The following is a 22,827-nucleotide window of genomic DNA, read 5'->3' as shown; positions in this document are numbered from 1 at the left end:
AATATCTGACCTTTCATCTAAGATACAAATAGTCATCCTAGACAAAGTGAATACAAATTTCTAAATAAAATCATTAAAATATGCCACAGAAGATTCTCAACTTTTTAGGGAAAAGAGCCAGCTAAGTATTAAAAAGGATAAAAATTAACAAAGGTGTTTTGGTCTTCTTAAAGCACGCATGTTCTTATAAAGTTAGCCTTACAATGTTGATAGAACACTGGCTCAGGAGAAAATTTCTTAACTGCTAAAGACACACAGCACCACAGATAAAGAATCTTTCTGCAAGAAATGGTTATTGCATTTATGATAAGTCAATGATTCCATTCTGGGCAAAGATTTTGTTTCTAAGACATTTTGGATGATATTGAGTTGGAAAAAATCTCATGAACTTCCAGTAGTGACTTAGCATCTACCCTTTGAGGTATATTGAACATATATTACCATAAACATGAAAGTGGGGAAGTTGTTGTTGTGGGGTTATTTGTTTGTTTGCTTTGTTTTTTAGTTTTTGCCATACTGTGATAAAAAGTAGAATCTCTTAAAGAAGGAGTTCACATTACTGGCTATAATCACAATTTTTTTCCAGTTATAAAAATTATGTGTATGAGTGTTCACTTGCAAGTTTGTATGTGTACCACATGCCTTCGGTGCCTATGAAGGCAGAGTCCTTGGAACTGGAGTTACAGATGATTGTGAGCCATCGTGTGTATGCTGAGAACCACACCCATTTCTCCAGCTCTGGACACTTTAAGGTTTTGAACATAATTATAGCTCCTTATACTGGTATATCTGTTCAAAGGTAAGCATGCTTCTTTGCATGCTATCTTTGCACGTATCTCAAAGCCATTACTTCTGTTTCAATGACTTGCTGTTTGTCCAGACCTGTCTTAGTCAGTTTTCTGGAACTATAGTGTTGAAAGTATAATCAATGACCAAAAAAAAAGCCAATCTGATTCTTGGTTTCAAAATTTATCATTTTATTTGCTTGTCTATTTTTTTTTTTTTTTACTTATTGTAAGTGGGCGTGGTTATATGGGTGTGTTTGTATCATGGTGAGCTTGTAGAGGTCATTGGACAGCTTGCAGGAGTTGGTTCTCTCCTTCTGTGTGAACCCTGGAGATCCAACCCAGGTCATCAGATTTTATAACAAGTACCTTTTCCTGTGGAGCCCTCTGGTCAGCCCATTCTTTATTTAAATGGTGTTTGGTGAGTATAACAACATTCTGTTCCTTAACTCATGTTAGCTCTTTTTGATGCCTAAAGTTTATTTTTATAAACACAATGTTGACTACTATCTTTCCTTTATATATCTGTAATTTTTTTCTTTACGTAGCCTAGCTAGCATCTCATTTTAAACCTTTACTAAAGAGTAGGGCTTTAGACTTTTTCTTACATTTGAGAACTTAATTTTGCTACTAGCTTCATGTCATCATCAAAAGCGTTCACACACCCTAGCCTCTGGTTTTATTCACTCATTTGTTTAAATTTATGACTCCAAGAACACCACAATGCATGCTGCTATAAACCACCCTCCAGAGATGTTTAGAAGAACAGCTGGACATCATATCAGATGTCTCCATAAAATTCAGACAATCTTCGCATCTTAGACTAAGGAAAAGGGAAACAAGAATATCATGGTCTCATTTGGTCTCAGTGCTCTCTGTTCGTCTCTGGTACCCTCTGTTACCTCTCCCACGAGTTCTCGAGCCATCTCAATACTGCACCCTCCACAACAAAGCTGATGGTAAGGCAACAGATCAACGAATCTGCTCTCTTGTACCTTTGATAAATTCTATGCTCTACTCTGTACCCCTAAGTCTATAGGCTACCAGTATATCCTTAAAGTTCCTGCCTTCTGTCTTTCTCACCCCACTAGATAATCCCCTGGCTTTGACATTTGGGTCTTCAGTACTGCATCTGTGCTGTTTGAATCAGGGATCTTATTTGACCTCCTCTTGTATTTCACCTTACGGCAGAGATTGCTGACTTGAGGAGGTTCTCGGGACAGCAAGGCAGCCTGTTCTAGTTGGAATGTAAAATTACAATTTGTACTCATAGAGATTTTAGGGGTTTGTAGCCCTTAACCTCCTCTGCTGGAAGGTGATAAAATCTGTCTTATGGTGCAGTGGTTCAAAGGTTGATTTTTCTAACAGGAATGTGAGGGCTCAGCTTTCAGTTCACTTCCAAATCTCCTGTAATTTATCTAATGACCTCCTTTCTAAAATTAGTTTCATGAGATGCTTTGATTGATTTGGGACTCTTTATAAGTTTAACTTAATCTTCATCCTCCATTGACTTATTGCCAAGCATGAGTAAAGATGATTATACTTATGATTAGAGGAATAAAACAGGCCCTTTGGGAGCCAAGTATAGGACACTCTTATCCTTTAGTTGAGAAGCTAGGCCACACATGAACTCTATTGCTGATGTAGAGACTCTAATGGCTCTTTTATTGCAAACGACAATTGATTTTGGAGGCAGAAAGCTGCAGGATAAAGCTGCCCTGAAACTCTGCCTCAGCATACAATCAGCATTCTTGCTTCCCTGTTAGGTAAACAGGTGCTTTTCAGACTAGGAAGCCAGCCTGTGGCTTTGTGATTGGAGTGCAGGGGAGTAAGGAAACTATTAGAGTATGACCCTACTTCCATACATTAATGCTTAGCTGTGCAGCTCTAGGAAGTTACCTCAAACTCTCTGGGCTTCAGGTTTCTCCACTTTAAGGGTGCATGAGTTCCCTCCAGCAGCTGTAGCAAATGACCATACCAGGTGGCCTATGATAACTGAATTTTGCCTTGTCACAAGCCAAAGTCTGAAAGCAAGTCAGTAAGTCTATGATATCTCAGGAGAGGGTCTGTGATACTTCACCCAGTGCCCAGAAGCACCAGGCATTTGTGGGGGCTGGGGCTGTAATGACTCTAGGGTCTGCCTCCATCTTCGAAAGGTCTTCTTTGCTTCTCATCTCTTCACTTTCTGTCTCTTGCTCTTCGTGATCCAGCAGAACTGAAGGTTATCTCTGAATAGCCATGTTTTCAAAAACCACCCCATTCTGTGTTCTCGAGATTGGAGGTGGCATGTCTTGAGGGACAGGGTACCACTCAGCCCACTTGTAGTTATGTACTCTAACAATATGCTTGTGTCATCGATGAAATCAGGGAGTGGGATGCATGTACAGAGTTTGAGAAATGTTACTCATCGTTTAATGGTTACTAAATAGTCCTTGTTTTTGCTGTTATGATGTGCACTTTTGAGAGAGCAGGCTGCATTCGACAGGAAGCTCTGCTGTGACTCACAGAGGAGCAGCTATGAGATTCCATTTGGAATGCTTCAAACAAAAGGGAGATGATGCTCCCTTTATCTTCCATACCTTAGACATCCTCCATCTTGTTTTGACAGGGTTTTTGTCTTCGATGTCATCATCATCATTATGGGGTCCTCGCCATTGTAACATTGTCATTGTCACCGTTGTCCTTAGTTGTTATCTGCTCGCCTGGTGCAGACCACATTGATCCAGTCATATCAATTCTGCAGTGGGTACTGAGAATCTAGGACAGTCATAACTCCTGTCCAGGAAGCTGTGAAAAGCAGGGTCTTCATTCCTTTCCATCTGTATATGTGGTGATACATGACTAATTGGCTGAGTGTATGAACATCCTCCTGAGACACAGTGTAGCCATTGTCAATGTAACCAGTAACCCCTGAAACAATGTCTTTCAATATTATCATTTGTTCAGAAGAACTGAAAATTTGATCAAATCCCTGCCAGGAAAATATTAATGATATGTCTGTCCAATAATGGACCTTCAGAAGTAGAGGGAGTTTTTTTCTTAAACTCACTACGAAAGTTTAATGGTGCATGCTGTAGCTGCCTTTATCAGCAATGCAGTTAGGGACTGAGACCTGGAGAAAGGATAAATGGGTAAATGGTATTGGGGACAGCATCAAGTCCTTCTTTAAAAAAACAGTATAACAAGAACCCTTGCTCTTGAAGCCTCCTCTCTGCATGGACACCAGGGGGCGATGCTTATGTGGTAGATGCCAGCATATTTACCTTCTAATGCTTCAGAGGTTTCTGAAGCCAGAACCTCTCATTTTAAAAACTTATTATCTTGGGAGCTCCAGGGAGGAGTTTCTGGTTGGTTGATATTATTGTTCTTCCTACAGGGTTCCAAACCTCTTCAGTCCCTTTAGTCCTTCCCCTAACTCCTCCATGAGGGTCCCTGTGTTCAGTCCAATGGTTGGCTACAAACATCCATGTATGTATTGGTCAGACTCTGGCAGAGCCTCTCAGAAAACAGTTATATCAGGCTCCTGTCAGCAAGCACTTCTTGCTTCAGCAATAGTGTCTGGATTTTGTGGCTGCATATTGGATGGATCCCCAGATAGGGTAGTCTCTGGGTGGCCTATCCTTCAGTCCCTGAATTCCCTTTAGACAGGAGCAACTATGGTTAAAATTTTTGAGATGGGTGGGTGGACCCATCAATCAACCAAGGGCTATGTCCAACCTCTGGATATGGTCTCTACAGGCTTTCCCTGCCCTTTGTTCAGTATTTCAGCTAATGCCCTGCCCACTGGGTCCTGGAAGCTTCTTGCTATTTTGGCATCTGGGACTTTCTGGTAGCTATCCCCAGTTCCCCATCACCCACTGCTACACACCTCTGTTCAATTTCCTGACGCTCTGCACATCTCCCCAATCTCTTCCCATACCTGATCCTGCCCCTCTTTTTTCCCCTTCCCCCCCTCTGCCTCCCAAGTCCTTCCCCCCCACCTTCCATAATTATTTTGTTCCCCCTCACTCCCCCTTCTAAGTAAGACTAAAGCATCCACAGTTTGTTCCTTCTTCTTGTTGAGCTTCATATGATTTGTGAGTTGTATCATGGACATTCCAAGCTTTTTGTGTAATATCAATTTATCAGTAAGTGTATACCATTTGTGTTCTTTTGTGATTAGGTTACCGCACTCAGGATGATATTTTCTAATTCCACCCATTTGCCTAAGAATTCCATGAAGTCATGGATTTTAATAACTGACTAGTATTCCTTTGTGTAAACGTTCCACATTTTCTATGTCTAGTCCTCTGTTGAGGGACATCTGGGTTCTTTCCAGCTTTCCTCTATTATAAATAAGGCTGCTATGAACATAGTGGAACATGTGTCCTTGTTATATGTTGGAGCATTGTTCAGGTATATGCCCAGTGGTGGTATAGCTGGGTCCTCAGGTAGTACTATGTTCAGTTTTCTAAGGAACCACCAGACTGATTTCCAGAGTGGTTGTATCTTCTTGCAATCCCACCAGCAATGAAGGAGTGTTTCTCTTTCTCAAAATCCTCACCTGCACCACTTGAATTTTTGGTCTGAACCATGCTGACTGGTGTGAGGTGAAATCTCAGGGTCATTCTGATTTGCATTTTCCTGATGACTAAGGATATCGAACATTTCTTTAGGTGCTTCTAGGCAATTTGAGATTCCTCGGTTGAGAATTCTTTGTTTATCTCTGTACCTCATTTTTAAATAGGTGCATTTAACTCAAGAACTAACTTCTTGAGATCTTTGTATATATTGGATATTAGCCCTCTATTGGATGTAGGATTGGTAAAGATCTTTTCCCAGTCTGTAGGTTGCTATTTTGTCCTGATGACAGTGTCCTTTTTCTTATAGAAGCTTTTCAATTTTATGAGATCCCATTTGTCTATTGTTGATCTTAGAGCCTGGGCCATTGGTTTTATGTTCAGGAAATTTTCCCCTGTGTCAGGGTATTCCAGGTTCTTTCTCACTTTTACCTCCATTAGATTCAGTGTATCTGGTTATGTGGTTATATGGAGGTCCTTGATCCACTTAGACTTGAGCTTTGTATAAGGTTTGAGAATGGATCAATTTGCATTCTTCTACATGTTGACTGCCAGTTGAATTAACACCATTTGTTGAATATGCTGTCTTTTTCTACTGGAAGGTTTTGGAAAGAGTACACACGGAGGAACCCATGGATTCAGCTGCATATATAGCAGAGGATGGCTTTATCTCACATCAATGGGAGAGGAGGCCCTTGGTCCTGTGAAGGCTCAATGCCCCAGTGTAGGGGAATGCTCAGGCAATAAGGCAGGAGTTGGTGGGTATGTAGGGGAAGCACCCTCATAGAAGCAGGAGGCATGGGGAATGGGATGGAGGTTTGTGAAGGGGAAACTGAGAGAGGGTTAACATTTGAAATATAAATAGATAAAATAATCCATTAAAAAAGAATTTATTATTTTCACTTTTCTACCCATAGCAGTTATCCAACACTCATGACCAAGAGCATATAGTTTCTAAGAAACCATGTCTAAACCTCTTCGGTGACCTAACTGACCCTTCATAGCCACTGCGGTCTAAAACTTCTCTATCCTTAGAATTCAAGTGTTGCAATCTCAACACCAAAGCAATGAAACAAGGATGAGGAATTTGGAGTCAGACTGTTAAAGGGCAGAGTCCTCATCAATGGACTCATGCCTAAGGCAGCACAGATTTTAAATGTATGACCTAGAAGGAAGACTCCTTTCCTGACTAAATCTACCAGTGACTTGGTCCAGGACTTCTCTACCCATTTGAAATATGATAAATCAGTTTATATTGAATATGACCATCTGTTTGTGATAGTTATGACAATTGGAATGGAATGAGATATTATCTCTCCACAGTTCAGCGATTAAAACTCTGAAGGTAACACCAGTGCCCATAAAAGTCCTCATCTACCTCTTGTTGACATGAAATAGTGTCAAACCATTTTCAGTAGGCTAGCTCTCCAATTAGCACATTCTGAACCAAATGAACACAGTTGCTAGTGGTTGGATTTTCTCCCTAGAAATAGCTTGAATTATCTGTGGCTTTCTCAGAGGGGAAGACACAGAGGCACTGCCTGGCACATCTCAGCCCCTTTATTCAGACTTGCTGTTGACATGGACTTTCATGAGACACTGTGAGCATGTTGAAATTCTCTTGGCCTTCTGACAAGTGTGGTACTATTGCTTTCCATGAAACAAGAACAGAAAATGCTCAGGATGGAACAGTAGTGTCTTGTTTTGTTAGGGTGTTCTCCTTGAAGTTCCTCATAAAGTATTTTGATAATAATTACAAGGACTCTGCAAGGATTGTTGTGAACAAAGCATTTATTTTTAGATGGTAGGAGAACCTAAACATTCAAGAATCTTCCTTTGAGTTTTGAAATGCCAGCCAAAAGAAATGATTAGAAAGTGCATCAGAGAAACTGAAGTACAATAATGGTGTGTGTGTGTGTGTCTGTGTGTGTGTGTGTGTGTGTGTGTCTGTCTGTCTGTCTGTCTCTCTCACACACACACACTCCCAGAGAGAGAGAGAGAGAGAGAGAGAGAGAGAGAGAGAGACAGACAGACAGACAGACAGACAGACAGACAGAGACAGAGAATCTCAATGCTATTTTACAGCTGATAATAATACATAACCCTTCTGGCTTCAAAAGGCTCATCTTTCGTCTTCCTTAGAGACACTGTGTTTTTGCACAAAAGGAGTATAAAATTGAAAATCACATTCTTTTTGCCTTGAAAATACTCTTTGTTTCTATCTCAAGGTCACTTGTGAGTTTGAGACTAATTGCCTCAGTGTCATGTGACATGAGACAGGATGCAGTCTCAAGAATGATCCATGGGATACTGTATACTGCACATGATAATGCTTTCCACCCATGCTGAGCTTGGCTGAGCATTTGCTGTGCAGTACAATACAGTTTAGTGTCCAGCAATACAGTTGGGTTCTATAAAGTTGCAACTCTGTTGGGAAGTTGGAAAAGGCTGCTTTGATTTAAAATTTTCTTTACCAAAGTTATTGCCAACAAATCATACAACACTCTAAAGAATTCTCAAAATAAATGAGGATATATATGAATAATATTACCTCAGGAATGAATAATTTTACACACACACACACACACACACACACACATTACATTATTCTCTGGACCTAGAGTAGTATTGAACAGTACCCTGTAATACTAACTCAATGAGGAAAGGGAGAGAGACACTGGAAGGAAAACTGATAGGCTAATGTCACAAAGCACATTCACTGTAGTGGCATTGTTACATTGTTAATGCCATCCTAGAGAAGATACTTACAGGAAGTTTAGTTCTGTGGGTATTCAAGAGCAATGCTTTGTAAGGAAAAATGATTTAAGAACACCCACTATCCTTTGTCTGTATAAAATTATTCACTGGGGCTGACCAGCATACCTTTGGTGATGTTGAATGTTGGTAGTAGACACTTTTGGGTTAAGAATAAATGGAAAAGGATAAAAGGAAATGTGGGATCTGCAGATGAATTTTTCTGTTGTTTGCCAATGAGGAAAGGCCAAAGAGTGTCACAGACATTTCAAGGTTAAACGAGATGTTATTTGTTTATTCAGTATGTGGGAAACAATATTTTGTGCTACTTATCAGAAAGAGCCAGTAGAGGGGAGGGTGGTAACTGACTGAGCATGACCCTGGAAGACAAGAGTTCACAGAAATGGGGCTAAAGGAGCAAAAACTTCCCTCCTATCAGAAAGGAGAACGTGGGGGTAGATCTATGTAAATATTTTAAGAGAGGATCAAGCATACAAATAACACCAGGGTGTTGAGCCAAGAAATCCCAGATGCTTCTGAGACATCTTGGTACTATGCCTTTGCTACTCGTTCATTTATTTTCATTCAGCTGTTAAGTGTTGACTCACACACCAGCAACAGAGGCAAATCTTTAAAGAAACACACAAAAACCTTCTAGCAAGTAAAATTCTAACTCAGAATGGAAGCGGTTGCCACTTGTCCAGTCCCCTTCACTTTTTTCCTGGAAAGTAACAGCTACAGGGAAGAGGTGATGTTGAAAAGGGAAATATCTGGAACATGGCAGCCTGCGTGTGGGTCACTGGGAAATCTGACAGTGTAGAGGAACTCTACAGCTTTAGAAACAGACATGAGAAAAAGCACAGGAAAAAGGTAGCCAGAGTTGTGCAGCTCTGTTTGGCAGAATGTGCCCCTATCTCCACGAGTACACACCTAGCTTCTACTCCCTCCCCTTTTGGTTTCTTTACTCTATTTCAGCCACTTGTCTTTCCTCTTAGAGTTCATCCTCAAATCTAGCATCCTTTGGCTATGGGCCCTACTATGTGGAAACCAAATTCTCTTTTAGCTTCTTTTTTTAACTGTTTGCCTTATGGCTTTGAAATAGATTCTTTGACTGGACCTTTTGGCTAGGATGTCTGACCAACAAGCCCCCACCCCCAGATATTCCTGTCTCTGCTCCACAACACTGGGTAAACACTGGGAACTAGAGGGTTATGAGAAACAGGTAAAACGGTGCTTTATCTCATATACAGACAGATAGGAAGACCTGTTCTGCCAACACGGGACATGAGCCAACCAACTCTTCCCCGGACATTCAACACACATTGCCAGGAAGGATTATTTGCTAAACCATGCTAACACGAAAGCCAGTAGAGAGAGGTACACTTGTTGTAGGTGTATTTTAGTGACCTTTCCCATCTTCAACTTATAGCTGTTTATGTTTTTTTTTAAGTCATACTAAACATAATGGCACATGCTTTGGATGTCAGCCCCCAAGAAACAGAAGCAGGTAGACCTAAACTCAAGGGTGACTTTGTTTTCATAGTTAAGTTTCAGGCTAGTTGTAGCTACATAGTGAGACCTTGTCTAAAAATAAATTACATACATTGAATGAACTTCATAATGATGTTGCACATCACTACTCATATATTGAGACTTGTGCAGTAATCCATGGATAGTAACAGTCAGCCAAAGTATGTGCCTGAGTGTCTTTTCATCCCTCTGTTGGATGGCAACCAGACCCTGGCTAAGGTTCAATTAAGCTAATTTGCAAAGTACATTAGGTTTGTATCTTGATCATATACATATTTCTAAAAAAAACTAAGAACATATGCTACTTGATTTGGGAACTGTTATGTGCATCCTTGTTTAAGGGATTTTTAAGGTAGAAGCAATACTAGTCTGGTAGCCATATGTCCACTGCCTTCCCATTACCAAGAAGTCATAGAGAAAAGTTCCACTTAAACTGTGGCTTTGCCATCTGGCAGCTTGGCACTGTGTCTTTCTAATAGGAAGACAGAGAAGGCTTAGGGGAGAATGGTGGGAGACAGATACATTCCATACTCAAATCTTAAGTTCCCTTTCTGAAAAATGAGCATTCTTTCTGTTTTTCACTTCTGCATTTGAATCAAAAACAGGATAATGACACTTTGCCTAAAGGGTAAACACCAACAGTGTGCATTCTTTTCTGAAATGTTGGAAGCCAGAGGTTCCCCCCGCCCACTACCGGACGTTTCTGCTTTTCCATAACAGCTAGAGCCCTTGGCTATGGAAGGCACACTGAACTCATTGGATCTTACTCAGTGAGCTTACAAATAAGACTGCTTTCCCTGAGCTTTTTGTATCCCAGGCATCAGGTTGAATTATCTCACTTACCCATCATCATTTAAGAAATGCCCTCATCTCTGTTCTCCCAACACATCAGGCAAGAGTGAAGGCTTCAATGTCTCTTGAAGAACAGTGCTGGCTTCTCATGTCAGCAGAATAAACAATAACAATAGTAATAATAATAATAATTTTACTGATACGTCAGTGTCATTGTGAGCTCCCCTTTACATGCAGGGTTTAACACTATATCATACATACTGACCTTTATTTTGTTTATAACTCATAATAAAGATCAATTCCAGAAACACTGGGCACTGATTTTTTTTTTAATTATTATTTTGTTAAGTTGGCTACTACTGTTCTTTTCCTTTGTAACTGATCATTTCCTTTGTAGATGGTTCATATTCTAAGTGAGACTGTGCTCACTCAGTCTTGGACTTAGCCCATTTCACTGGTGAGGTAGAGCCAGTTACACTTCCTGCTCTATCTCTCTCGACTTTGTATCTTATTGTATTTGTACCTTGACTTGGAAGACCATTACTCACAAATACTTATATTTGGTCCATTACTTAAAAGACTAGGATAACAATAAGCAGAGTCATATTAACCAGAGTGGCAAAAGGATAAATAAGAATATTTGTGCCAGTGTTATGCATTGTCATTGTTACAACCCTACTGAACAGTTGACAAAAAAATGAACTCATATTTCTGAAAACAAAACCAGGATTCAAAGTCAGGTGTTTTTTACTTCAAAGTTCATATTTATTACTTTGAGCTACTTTCTAGGTTCCACACTGGAATGATGCAACTTGCAGTCTTCCATCAGGAGCACAGCCAAAGTACTGTCTAATGACTGGTTCTCAGTAGGCTTGCTTCATGGCAAGACTGGCCATAGTCCTTGGGAGCTATGTAAGCTTGTCTTTCAACAGGAATATACTTCTATCTCTAACTGACTTCCATATTTGAATTTGACCAGGACCCTAGTTGGAATTGCTTTATTTATAACCAAAAATTACTGCCAGTTCAGTTCAGCAGACTTCTGCAGAGTCCCGTCATACATTGTAGTGACAGTGTGAGAACCAGCTCGCTAAACTTCTCCCATACACATGGTAGAATAAAACACGAGCCATCTCTTTATAGCACTGCAGAAACCGTGTCTGTTTCTTCCCAGAACTTGGCTTCAATTAGAATAGTTGAAGTTACAGAATGAGAAACCTCAGCTACCCAAGCATTGTTATAATACTTCAAGTTTGTTTACTTGTAGGAAATGACTACATATAGTTCTGGAACTTGTGACCCATTACCATGGAAACTAGCTTCAAAACACAGGGGAGGCATATCTAAAATCCTTATTCAGCCATCACCCAGGGAACATGGTGTACCTGTAGAGGTTAAAAGGCAGGTGGGGAAAAAATTGTGGAGGAGGTGCAGAGATAAAAAGCAATAGGAGAAAATCTTTAAGTTTTCATTTTTTTTCAGTGATGATGAAATAGGTATACAAAATAAATACTCTGCATCTGATACTAGGATGAGCCATTGACACGTGTGTTTGTTCTTTGTGAGTATTCGTGCTTTTAGTAGACAGGGAAACACGCCTTAAATCTTTTCTTAGGCTGAGAAAGGCAGTAAATGACTCAATAGGAATATAAATTTTGGCAGCCAACTTCCTGATTTCTTTTTTACCTAACTGAACACCATTAAGAAGAAGAAAGATTTACTGTGTTCAGTACAACATGAGCAATGTAATACATGATATTAATGGAACATTTAAATTACCCATGCACTCAGCAGGAAGCTCACTCAGAGAGTATGAAGGATTATTCCTTGATGCATCTAAATGTACCAGCAAAAGAGTAATTGGTCTTTGTGCCATACCAGTGCCAAGGGGAAGAAAATGAAGATAAAGGGGGCTTGGCAATGGCACATGTGTTCATAAAACAATAGAATCACATGCTTGTTCCCAATGGGATAAATTGTACAACTCAGCCCGTATTCAAGAAAGTCGCTGTAAGGAGGAGACCTCTATAATCAAGGGAAAGGGAAGAAAGGAAGAAGGAACGGAAGAACTCTTCAAACAAAAATATAGACAAACAGGTCCTCGGTTACTACTGAAGTTCATATATTTGCTAAGTCCTTAAGTTGAAGTAGGCATGGGAGAAATAAGCTCATGCCTTAGGGACAATCATGCTGGTGTTCATACTTTCCACATTTTAGCTAACAGGGCCCCAGTGCCGTCCTAGACATTAATTCAGATTCTGTGTGAAAAGACGTACCCTGTGGAGATGGACATGGATGAAAATTCATCCTAATATCTGCCCTGAAAAACTGCCATTTCCTGTGAATTAGTTTTATTTGACTTGGAACTAAAATCTTTTTTTTTAATCCTTAGAGTATGCTCCTTCTGTGGGTCAATTTTGCCTGGAAAGAGATAAGCTTCTGAGAACTCTAACAAGAAGCCCAGTAAAGTCAAGAACCTGATATCATGGCAGAGACAGTGATACCTAGATGTTGTTATCTTTATATTCCTACTGGTTCTTGTGTTCATCAAACAAATATTTCTTTTGTTCCCTTGTTAAAGATATGCTATAGCTTAAATAAGCAGATGAGTTTTCTGGCTCTCTGCCTTGGTCTCTAGGTCTTTTCCATTTTTTTTCCCTTCACAGAAGTCAGCAGAGTATAGGACATGAGGATACAAGGACAGGGACATAAAGTTGGGAGAAAATTGAGCTCAGTCAACATATATGTTGTCTTAGGATTTGCATTGCTGTGACGAGACCACTTGACCAAGGCAACACTTATAAGAACAACATCTAATTGGGGCTGGCTTATAGGTTCAGAGGTTCAGTCCATTATCAAGGTGGGAGCATGGCAGCAACCAGGCAGGATGCTGAGAGTTCTACATCTTCATCTGAAGGCCAGTAAGAGAAGACTCACTCCCATGTGGTTAGGAAGAGGGTCTCATTGTCCACCCCCACAGTGACACACTTCCTCCAACAAGACCATAACTACTCCAAGGCCACATCTCCTAATAATGCCACTTCCTGGGCCAAACATATTCAAGCCACCACATATGTCATTATATAAGTCATATACCGTATCAATTGTCATTGTCTCTGAAGACAAGTTACTAATGCCCTATGTAGTTGTGATATGAACAATTTGTTAGCTGAATCTCCAGTATTTCCATTCTTGGGATATTTTGGTGTTTTCCAGCTTCTGAATTCATTAGGATCAGCAAGGGATTACATAATATTTCAGCCACATTTCCACATTCCAAATTTATGCATTAGTAGCCATGTTGGTTGAATGACTGAAGTCATTCTTGCTACTGAAAGTATCTCATGATAAACACACTTCTAAAACTCCTCTTATCAAACTCATTGCATTTGAAGTTATTTAAATCCCCATAAAATGTGATCTAAACCAATCATTACCTCAACAGTTTTCTAAGACTTTCCTCTGCAATGGTGATACAAGAAATTTCACAGTCTACAAGGTACAAACGAGCCTGAAAAGAGTATTTCCAGGGTTGCTTCCCTGATATTGTGCCTCACACCCAAGGTTTTTCTAGTATAAAACCTGTCCTTGGAAGACAAAAGTTAGAGTTGATATGTTTACCATTCAGAAAAATGAGATTCTGAAGCTAGGTGGCAAAATTAAAATTGGAGTCTGCCACTCACTATAACTGCAAATATGCGAGTCATTTTGCTTCTCTGTGCCTTAATTTCCTTAGTTGCAAAAGGGGGGTGATCATATCACTCTACTGTATGTAGGGACATAAATAAACTAATGCACATAAAATCAGAGTTGTGCTAAGCACACAGTGAGTGCTCTGTGGAGCTGCTCTTTCTTGTTACACCCATCACATTATCACACACAGAGAAACCACTGCAAAACAAGCACAGGATATGTATCCAGCCAAATAAGCACACTCAGCTTTTACAGGGACACAATTTATCTTAAGTCAACCAGAAATTTATAGCTTGTGTGTTGGAACCAGACAATAGGGTACAGTTGTTAGGCAATATCTGTCAAAGGGGGCTTCTGAGAAGCAGTATCACCTCCATGCTGAACTCGGGCTAAGAACAAAGGTAAGCAAGCATGAAGGAACATTGCTTTGATCTCTCAACAACTGCTATGTGCCAGACTGTTTCCACAATATCATCAAGACAAGAATCTCTTAGACTGGAGTCACGTTGCTTAGACATATTGAGTCTATGCATGATCTATTCTCTATAAGTAAGCCATGTCTATGACAAGATCTCCAAAGTTGGGGTACCTGGCTGAGGGGACAGATAGATAATGGAAGGTTATCTTTTTATTTGGTCAAACTGAAAATCTGAGCTCTTAGAGTAACTGACATATCAGTTGAAGACTTGATTCAAAGACATGTGAACCTTATTTGCAAACATATTGCCCCTGCCAAATCCAAACACTAGGGTTTCTATAAGGTACCAACACATGGATACCAGGTGCTGTGAACGAAGTTTCCTCCTTCTGAAACTGTTGTCAGGGGCTCCTGGTGGGCTGCACATTGAATGTTAGGGGAGGTCTTCTACTTGATTTCTCTTGTTCTTTTGCCTACTTCATCCAGCTGGGAGCCATGTGTTGTACCCTCCTGCTGAAACTACACAACTCTCCAACTCCACAACCCTTCACTTTTAGTTACTGGTTAGTCTGATCACATTCACTTTTCATCTTTCATTAATGTGCAGATTCTCCTCTGCTGAAGGAGCCCAACTTCCCTTCTTGTAAGTCTCTTCTACACTACTCCATGATATCTTCACCTGGTGTGGGGAAGAAAGAAAGTGACAAATGTACTTTTTCTGCTGTCAGAGTTCTGGGCCTGCAAACTCCACTTACAAGGAAGCTGAGCCCTACTGGCCCAAGGACATATCACACACACACACACACACACACACACACACACACACACACACACCTAGTGTCTTAGACTTAGCCAGCTCTAGAGACTGTAAACTCAAATGTCCTTCTATATAGCTGCCTTCCTTCTATGTCTTCTGTGACCCCTTTGTGTACATAAAGACAGAAACAGAAAAACCTCGGTGTCTCTTTCTATTGTAAGTGCAGCTGTCTTAATGGATTAGGGTTTCTTTATTTTGGTCTCACTTAACCTTTAACCTCTTTAAATGTTAAATACTCTCTATATATAATGTGGCCATGAGGTGAGAAGTCCAACTGCATCATGGGAATTTGCTGCTTCTATAGTTCAGTTCAACAACAGAAATTTGAGCATTTCTATTTACTTATTTTTTTATAAGTAAGAAAGATCTACTCAAAACTTAATGCAGTCCTGAAATGGTGACCTCAATCTAACACTGAGTAACTCAATGTAGGACAAGTCCCTAGGATGTCCAGAAAATACAAAAAAAAAAAAAAAAAAAAAAAAAAAAAAAAAAAACCTCATTTCTGTTCCTACCACAAAACTTTCAGTGATCAGTCGTGGCTTTGTAGTACATTTATGTCCTACATAGATGGCAGAAGTCCCCCAAATCCCAGCTACAGGTCAACATTCTCTCCCAGGAGGGGACTCAGAAGCACCAAATGTTTGAGGAGGCAAAAAACTCAGGCTTCACCCTCATCCTGTCCAACTACAATCCAATCCAGGATAGTCAGGACAGATTTAGATATGTGGCAAGATAGATGAGCTATATAGATTTAAGCACATAACTCCTACATAATTTAACAAAGCTGGAAAGCTACAATACTTTCATCTGACATTATTTATTTAAATTAAATGTGTTTCCTTTCCCATTAAAGAAAACAAGACCTTTGAATATACTGCCCTAGTGGTAGAAATATCTGCTTCTACACTTAAGGAACTTTTCAGCCAAAAATCTTAGATAGCTACTCTAAAATTTCCCATCAGTTAGCAAGATGAGCAATTCCCAGTCAATGAGCAGTCTTCTGAATCAAGAGCAGGCACCCTTTTGGTGTAACAGACTATTTAGGAAGTGATTTCTTATCCCTGTTTCTTAATTCCTCCTCCTCTACCTCCTCTTCATAATCTTCCTTTCATACTTCCACCTCATCTTTCTTTACCTTTTCCCACCCTCATTTCACCTTTACAGCATCTTTCTGCTTATCATGCAGAACCCTAACAATTGCATCCTCTTCTGTCTTCCTTTTGTTTCCCTTGGGAATGCATATAAATTCAAATCTTGGTAAAATGAGTTTCTCAACTTATTTTTCTCACTATGCAGTTTTAAGATCTTGTAAATGCTGAATGAATTGATACACAGTATGTGTTTAACAACTCAAAATCTTGTTCTCAACATTTTCAAAGGCTTAGTCATACACATTGTTCGTGACAATATCCTTATATTAGAAAATGAAGCTAAAAGATCACCTGCTGAGATTACATTTAGTCAGTGTCTAATGAAATAATAAATTAATATTCACATAGGAGAAGGCTGTAGATGGAAGCGAATGAAATTCTCCATAAGTTATTGACTAGTGGGATCATCTTTGAAGCCAAATTAATGATTTATATGAAAAACAAGCAGACTCTGGACAGAAGATGTACAGCTCATTTTAAAATATTTCCCTTCTGCCCATGTCCCTACCATGTTGATATAAGGAACTGCTTTTTTAACACATTTCTGTCTTCTTTCCTAATCAGGCCCACCCCTTGCAGCCATATAATCATTAGTGCTCCTGAAATGGTAACCTCACAACCATTTCACAACCAAAACCCTGTCTTACCACCTTGCTCTTGAACAGGTTTGACTCACACCTCCCACCTTTCACCCATCTTGTCCCTTGTCCAATGGATAACTGTTTTATATGCTGGATTTGAAAGGAAGTCATCCTTGGGCAGTCTCTTAAAATAGAGAGTTAGAGTCAGAAAGAAAGAATGAGGGAAGGAGGAAAGAAGAAGCAAGAGCCCCTCCTTAGCAATCCATCAATAATAGGGGCAGATTCCTTAGAGCCAAAGAGAGGATCGATACAAAAAGGCTTCTAATAGCTAGAAAGCATCTCGTGTATTTCCCTAAAGACTGTGCCATCTGCCAAAATATCAGACTCCAAAAGCCACCCCAGAGTGTTAGTCAGGTCAGACTTAAAGAGTGGTAGCCAGAAGGAAGTTCAGAAGCCAGAGTGTGCCTTTGAGACCCTGGCATTTGTGTGTGTGTCTGTGTGTGTGTGTGTGTATGTGTGTGTGTGTGTGTGTGTGTGTGTGTCTGTCTGTCTGTCTGTCTGTGTGTGGTGTATGTGTGAGTTACTGAGCTAGGAGGCTTTCCCTCTTTATTTTCCAGTTAGAGCTGCAGGTGTGTCTGATTAGCCATGTGCTCATGAGCTGATGATTATAACCCATGTAAAGGAGTAGAGAGACTTCTGCTAGAAGATTAGGAATGGGTGGCTGGTAGTCAATCTCACCCATCCATCCAGAGGCTGGAGCAACATCCATATTTCAAAGGGGACATGCACAAACATGAATTCAAACCTGGCACTTGTTGGTCTATACAATAGAGTTGCACCGGATGAACTAAGCTGTGGTCTCTTGTCAGTAAGTGCCCTAGACCTCTGGAATGGGATGGTTTAGATTAGAATGTAGCCATGAACGACGGAGGTCCAGAGGAAGTTAAGGACTTGCCAGCACTGTTAGCATTTTTAAAAAAAAAAAAAAAAAATCTTTCTCTGGCAGCACTAAAATATGTTTTCTCAAAAACAGAATGAGATGAAAACTATTGGCAAGCAGAAACATCTTAAAAGGGGGGGGGGGAAGAAACGTGTTTTATTTCTTTGGCAGACATACCAATTAAAATGGCACTGTGTTGTGACAGATCACTGAGTAATTAGTGCCTAAGTGAGCATTTCTGAGATATGCTTCTGTAAAAGCGACAGGACTGTGGCTGGGCCAGCCACACCTTACACAAGAAGAAGCCTTCCCTAAGCTGCATTCAGTAGCACACGGTACACAAGGAGCCCCCAAAATAAATAGAAGATGCTTTTGTTTTGATTTTTTTATTATTATTTAAATCTCTGAGAGCTGGGCTGAAAGATTTAGCTTGGCAGGAAGATCCTAACATTGAAAATCCTCCCGGGATTTCATGCTTTCCTCGTTTGTAAGCAAAATCCATTTTCCATGAGATATTTTTAGCTCATGTGTCCCCTGCTGCCCTATTCTCTTTCAGTATACCATTAGATCTTGAGGCCATTCCAGATGGGTCATGTGATTTCTAAGTATCCATCTTTGGTTGTCTCCTAAGTGACTAGTCTTCCAGAAGTCAGGGAATACTAGACACTTAACTACCAAAGATCTCAGCATGCTTCTGCTAAGCTTTCGTTCTTATTGATAGGATGTGAAAATGTTTCTCAGCTGTTTCGAAGAGGTCAGCTTGGGAAAGTGCGCTGAGCGACCTCGGGTAGAGAGAGATTTTCAGTCCTGTAAACCGCCTATGTAAATATAAAAATGTATGAGGCTGCAGAACTGTGTGTGTGGGAATGGAACAACTACACCATTGAGAAGAAATAATGGAGAACCCTGGCATCTCTCACGCGGGCTGTTATCGCATGCATACTTTTTGATAAACCATCTTGATTCCGGGTACTCTACATTTCTGATGCCGAGCTCTCTTCTGGAATTTATGCAAAGTAAAACCCCAACAGCTTTAATGAGGTAACCAGAAAACTTTCTTCAGAAAGTGTTTACATGCTTTAAACTGTCATGAGTCAATACACTGCCTGTTTGCCTTGGGAGGAAAAATAAGTCAGCTTGAAGTCCGATTTCCGGTTGTTTAATTTGAAGAATGATTTATGGTGTGTGTGTGTGTGTGTGTGTGTGTGTGTGTGTGTGTGTGTGTGGTGTGTAAGTGTGTGAGTGAGTGCATATGAGTAGGAAAGAGGTATTTATCCAAATCTCTGAAGCAGGATCTAAGATAGTTATTGTAATAAACAGAAACCATGCTTTCAAACTGCGCTGAGAAACCTTTGCTGGATGAAGTGCTCTGATGTTGTTGAGTGTGTTCAGTTTCCGTGGATCAAATCTTTCCCATCTCTGCATCCAAGCTATTTGGCCGTGATCAGATGATCAGAGCTCAAGGAAGTGATTGGAGGGTGAGCTGGCTGCAGCTGCCGTGTAGGCTCGTTCTCAGGGACAAGGAGCCACTGTTCTTCAAACATCACATCAACATAGAAGTTATTCTGTAAGCTCCAGGATGCAGCAATGGGCTGCACTCCCAGCATTGTTCTGCTCCAAGCTTTTCGCTCTGTGGTCCAGAGGAGCTGTCCACACATTTGCAGAAGACGTCAGGAGGAACCATCCCATGAAGTCGTGCCTCTCGAGAGTGAGGATAAAATGATGAGCAGACCCAGAACCCTCATAATGGTACTGTATTCTTGGAAAACAGCTGCTTTTGATTCAACTGTTATTGTGAAGACAAATGCTACATTTTGGGAGGTTTGGGTGTTTTGCTTTAGATCAAGATATGTGTGAGCTCAAGTTTTCTATCTTGTTGTGGCTGTGTGTGTGTGTGTGTGTGTGAATCTCTCAAAAACATTGCTAACATTCAGAGAGATGATTTTCTTTCTCTTAGCTCTGTCACGTAAATGTGTGGTGTGCATCTGAGAAAGTCTCTGCTTCCTCACATTTGTATGCTGGTAACTCTGCAGCATGGGGAAGGAAAAAAGAAAAATAAAATTGACATTTTATATCACTGAATTCTGTTGTGTAAGTCCTAGTTTGGAAGAAGAGCCTAGAATGTGAGTTTCTTTATATATCACCTATAAACAATCACAGTATTTAGACCTCTAACTTCAAGCTATCTGGGGTTGTTTTTCTGTCCTTTTTCTGACTCTGAAAAGGAAATGCTTTTTTGAAATGCTTAGTTAACTTTGGCACAGAATCAGAGTCATGTATTGGGAGTTTTGTGGAATGTGTGGTGTTTTCCTTTGAAAGGTTTCTTGCCAATTGTCAAATTATATAATTTTTTAAGTTTGTGTTTCTATCGTAGCTAGCGTTACTCCTCTGTGCTTGTGTTTGAGCAGCAAGGCTTAAGTACAGAGTCTCTCCTTTCTTTAAGATTTGAGGAAGAGATCTGCTTAGTCATTGAAATTCCCCATCTAGATATAGGTTGTGTGCTAAACTTTCCAAAACTGGGGATGTGCTGAAGTCAGGGTACTTTCAGCACAACTGACTTTTCTTTTCTCTCTTGGATTTCACTGTTCAAGGATATAGTAAATAATGTATGGGGGAAACCTGTTGCATTAACAGTTCTTTAATGAAAGTCATTTGGCTCTAGATATGCCTGAGTGACAGGTGACCACAAGGTAACATTGTACCCCAACTCCTTGACAAGTCAAAGCTGAGTCTTCACAAACCTATGTTGCTCTTGAGTTTCAGGTTATGATTATCTCTGTACGGAAGCATGAAATCCAAAAAGAAAAAAAAAAATTCACACTCTATAAAACTTAAAAGGACTTGAGATCAATTAGAGGTAAAAAAGTTTTTGCTTTCTAATTCTTATCAATCGTATAACATTCACATTGATTATAGACAATAGTATAACATTCACAGACTATAGACATGCCTATGTGTATGTTGTACATACCAAAAAATTTTCAACATAGATTATATTTTTTTTCCAAAATAAATAAGGTATTTTAAATTATTAAATACTAATTAACTACTTTTTCAAAGTTTTCTTTTGATTTATCTAGTTCTTTTACCAGCATTAAATAGAATGTCACGGATTGATAGAACCCTTACATTTTTAATTTATATTATTTCATACTGTTTATTAAACGGTTTTCCTAAAAACAGTGTTGTGACTTCTATCTGTCTCTCTGACTCTCTGTCCCTGTCTTTCTTTCTCTCTCTCTCTCTCTCTTTGTGTATGTTTGTGTTTAGGGTTATAAATGAATAGTTTATCATGATTTTTGTTTCAGCGACCTTAGGACAAATTAAATGTCCTAAGCTCTAGACACTGAAAGCAAAAAGAATTCGCCAAGTCATGATAACATACAATATATTTGAAAATCTAAAAGGAAGAATTGTGAATATTTTTTCACCATAAATAAATGACAGATGTCTGAGGAACTAAATATACTTGCCCTGATCTGAATATGATGTAATGAATACATAGATTGAAATATTACATGGTACCCCATAAGTGCAATTATGTGTCAATTGGAAAGTTTAACAGGACAAATCAGAAGTTTGGAAGACCAGAAGCCCTGTTCACATCCTGGAACTAAGTGTCAGGATTACAGGCCCACTGATTCCAATAGCCGCTCTGTTTTTACCTTCTTTGTGCCTTAATGAAAATAAACTCCTAGTCTAAGTAGACAGAGTAACATGAGTTCATACAAAGTTATTGTACCTCTTGAAAATGTCCTTAAGGCAACTTTAGAATTCACAAGTGTAACACAGTGGAAAAAAAATCAGAAATCTCTGCCCTGGCTGCAAAGTGTAAAGATGATGGTGCATTTTTGGAGGATTTTTCTTCTGGGTGTGTGGCATTACGTTATTTACTGAACAAATGTGTTAATGAACATGGCCCACCTTCTAAGAGAGTACTTTGGCAACTTTTGCTTGCTTCTCCTCAGTGTGGAAGCTACTGTGCATGTAAATGTTTCAACTGCAGGCTCTGGTCATTTTCTGTGAGAAGGGTTGGTGGGGTTGCTGGGACTCTGTGGTTTCAGCAGGCAATTCTGATTTATTGCAATAGAGGACCACTGGGGTACCACTATGAAGAACATGGCTTGGGTTTGAAATATGAGAATCTAACCTCTCCACCGAGATCCTCTTCAACCTGGTGGATTTGAATGTCAGCTCATGAATTTGAGAGTCTCTGTAAGACTCTAGAGCTGCAGAAAGCAAAAATAGGAGCAGTGAGGAGATTGGTAGACAGAAAGCTACTACCGTGGTCTAGCTAAAATTCAGGATGACTTTCTCACAGCTTTTTGAGAAATGTTTGGATTCTGGATACATTTCAATAGCAGAACAAGTAGGTTTTGCTATGAGTTATTTGCCAAGTATGGGGGAAATAAGCAGTCTTGGTTTACTGTGCACATCCCTTTAAAGGATTTATTCTTATCCTATGTATATGAATAATTTGCCTGCATGTATCTTTACCATGTTCATACTTGGTGCCCATAGAAGGTATGCAGTTTTATGGGACTGGAATACTGGTGGTTGTGAACCACTAATTGTGGAATTAGCAATTGGAAACTGATCCCTGGTCCTCTGTTAAGAGCTGCAAGTGCTCTTAAGTTCTGAGAAATCTCTCTGCTGTGAAGTTTTGATGTGTACATTCAGAACCAAGGTATCCTTTAGTAGAAAAATGTATGAAGACAGGAGCTCAGGAGCAAGATTCTAAGTTCATTATACAGGTGCTGAGTTTAAAATGCCTTATAGGTCTATGCTGGCAAAGTCAAGTAGG

The 22,827-nt window shown here is 39.8% G+C and overlaps 1 protein-coding gene across 3 annotated transcripts in view; it reads left to right on the top strand.

Annotated features, from left to right (window-relative positions):
* The window catches only part of DOCK10 (dedicator of cytokinesis 10), a gene marked incomplete at both ends in the record, with an annotated part of 250,532 nt that overhangs the window by 30,561 nt on the left and 197,144 nt on the right, over positions 1 to 22,827 (top strand). The window contains one exon of one of the 3 annotated variants that reach the window (XM_080932735.1): positions 19,596 to 19,772. The exons of 1 other annotated variant lie outside the window; for it this stretch is intronic. In XM_080932735.1, the coding sequence (XP_080788861.1) occupies positions 19,611 to 19,772 (162 nt within the window). Of the gene's footprint in view, positions 1 to 19,595; positions 19,773 to 22,827 lie in introns of those variants that run through there. One more of the 3 variants, XM_080932736.1, reaches the window with a different exon arrangement.

The sequence above is a fragment of the Micromys minutus genome, assembly GCF_963924665.1.
Source record: "Micromys minutus genome assembly, chromosome: 19".
Lineage (NCBI taxonomy): Eukaryota > Metazoa > Chordata > Mammalia > Rodentia > Muridae > Micromys > Micromys minutus.
The sequence above is the reverse complement of the archived record's forward strand: the minus strand, read 5'-3'. Positions and strand labels throughout refer to the sequence as shown.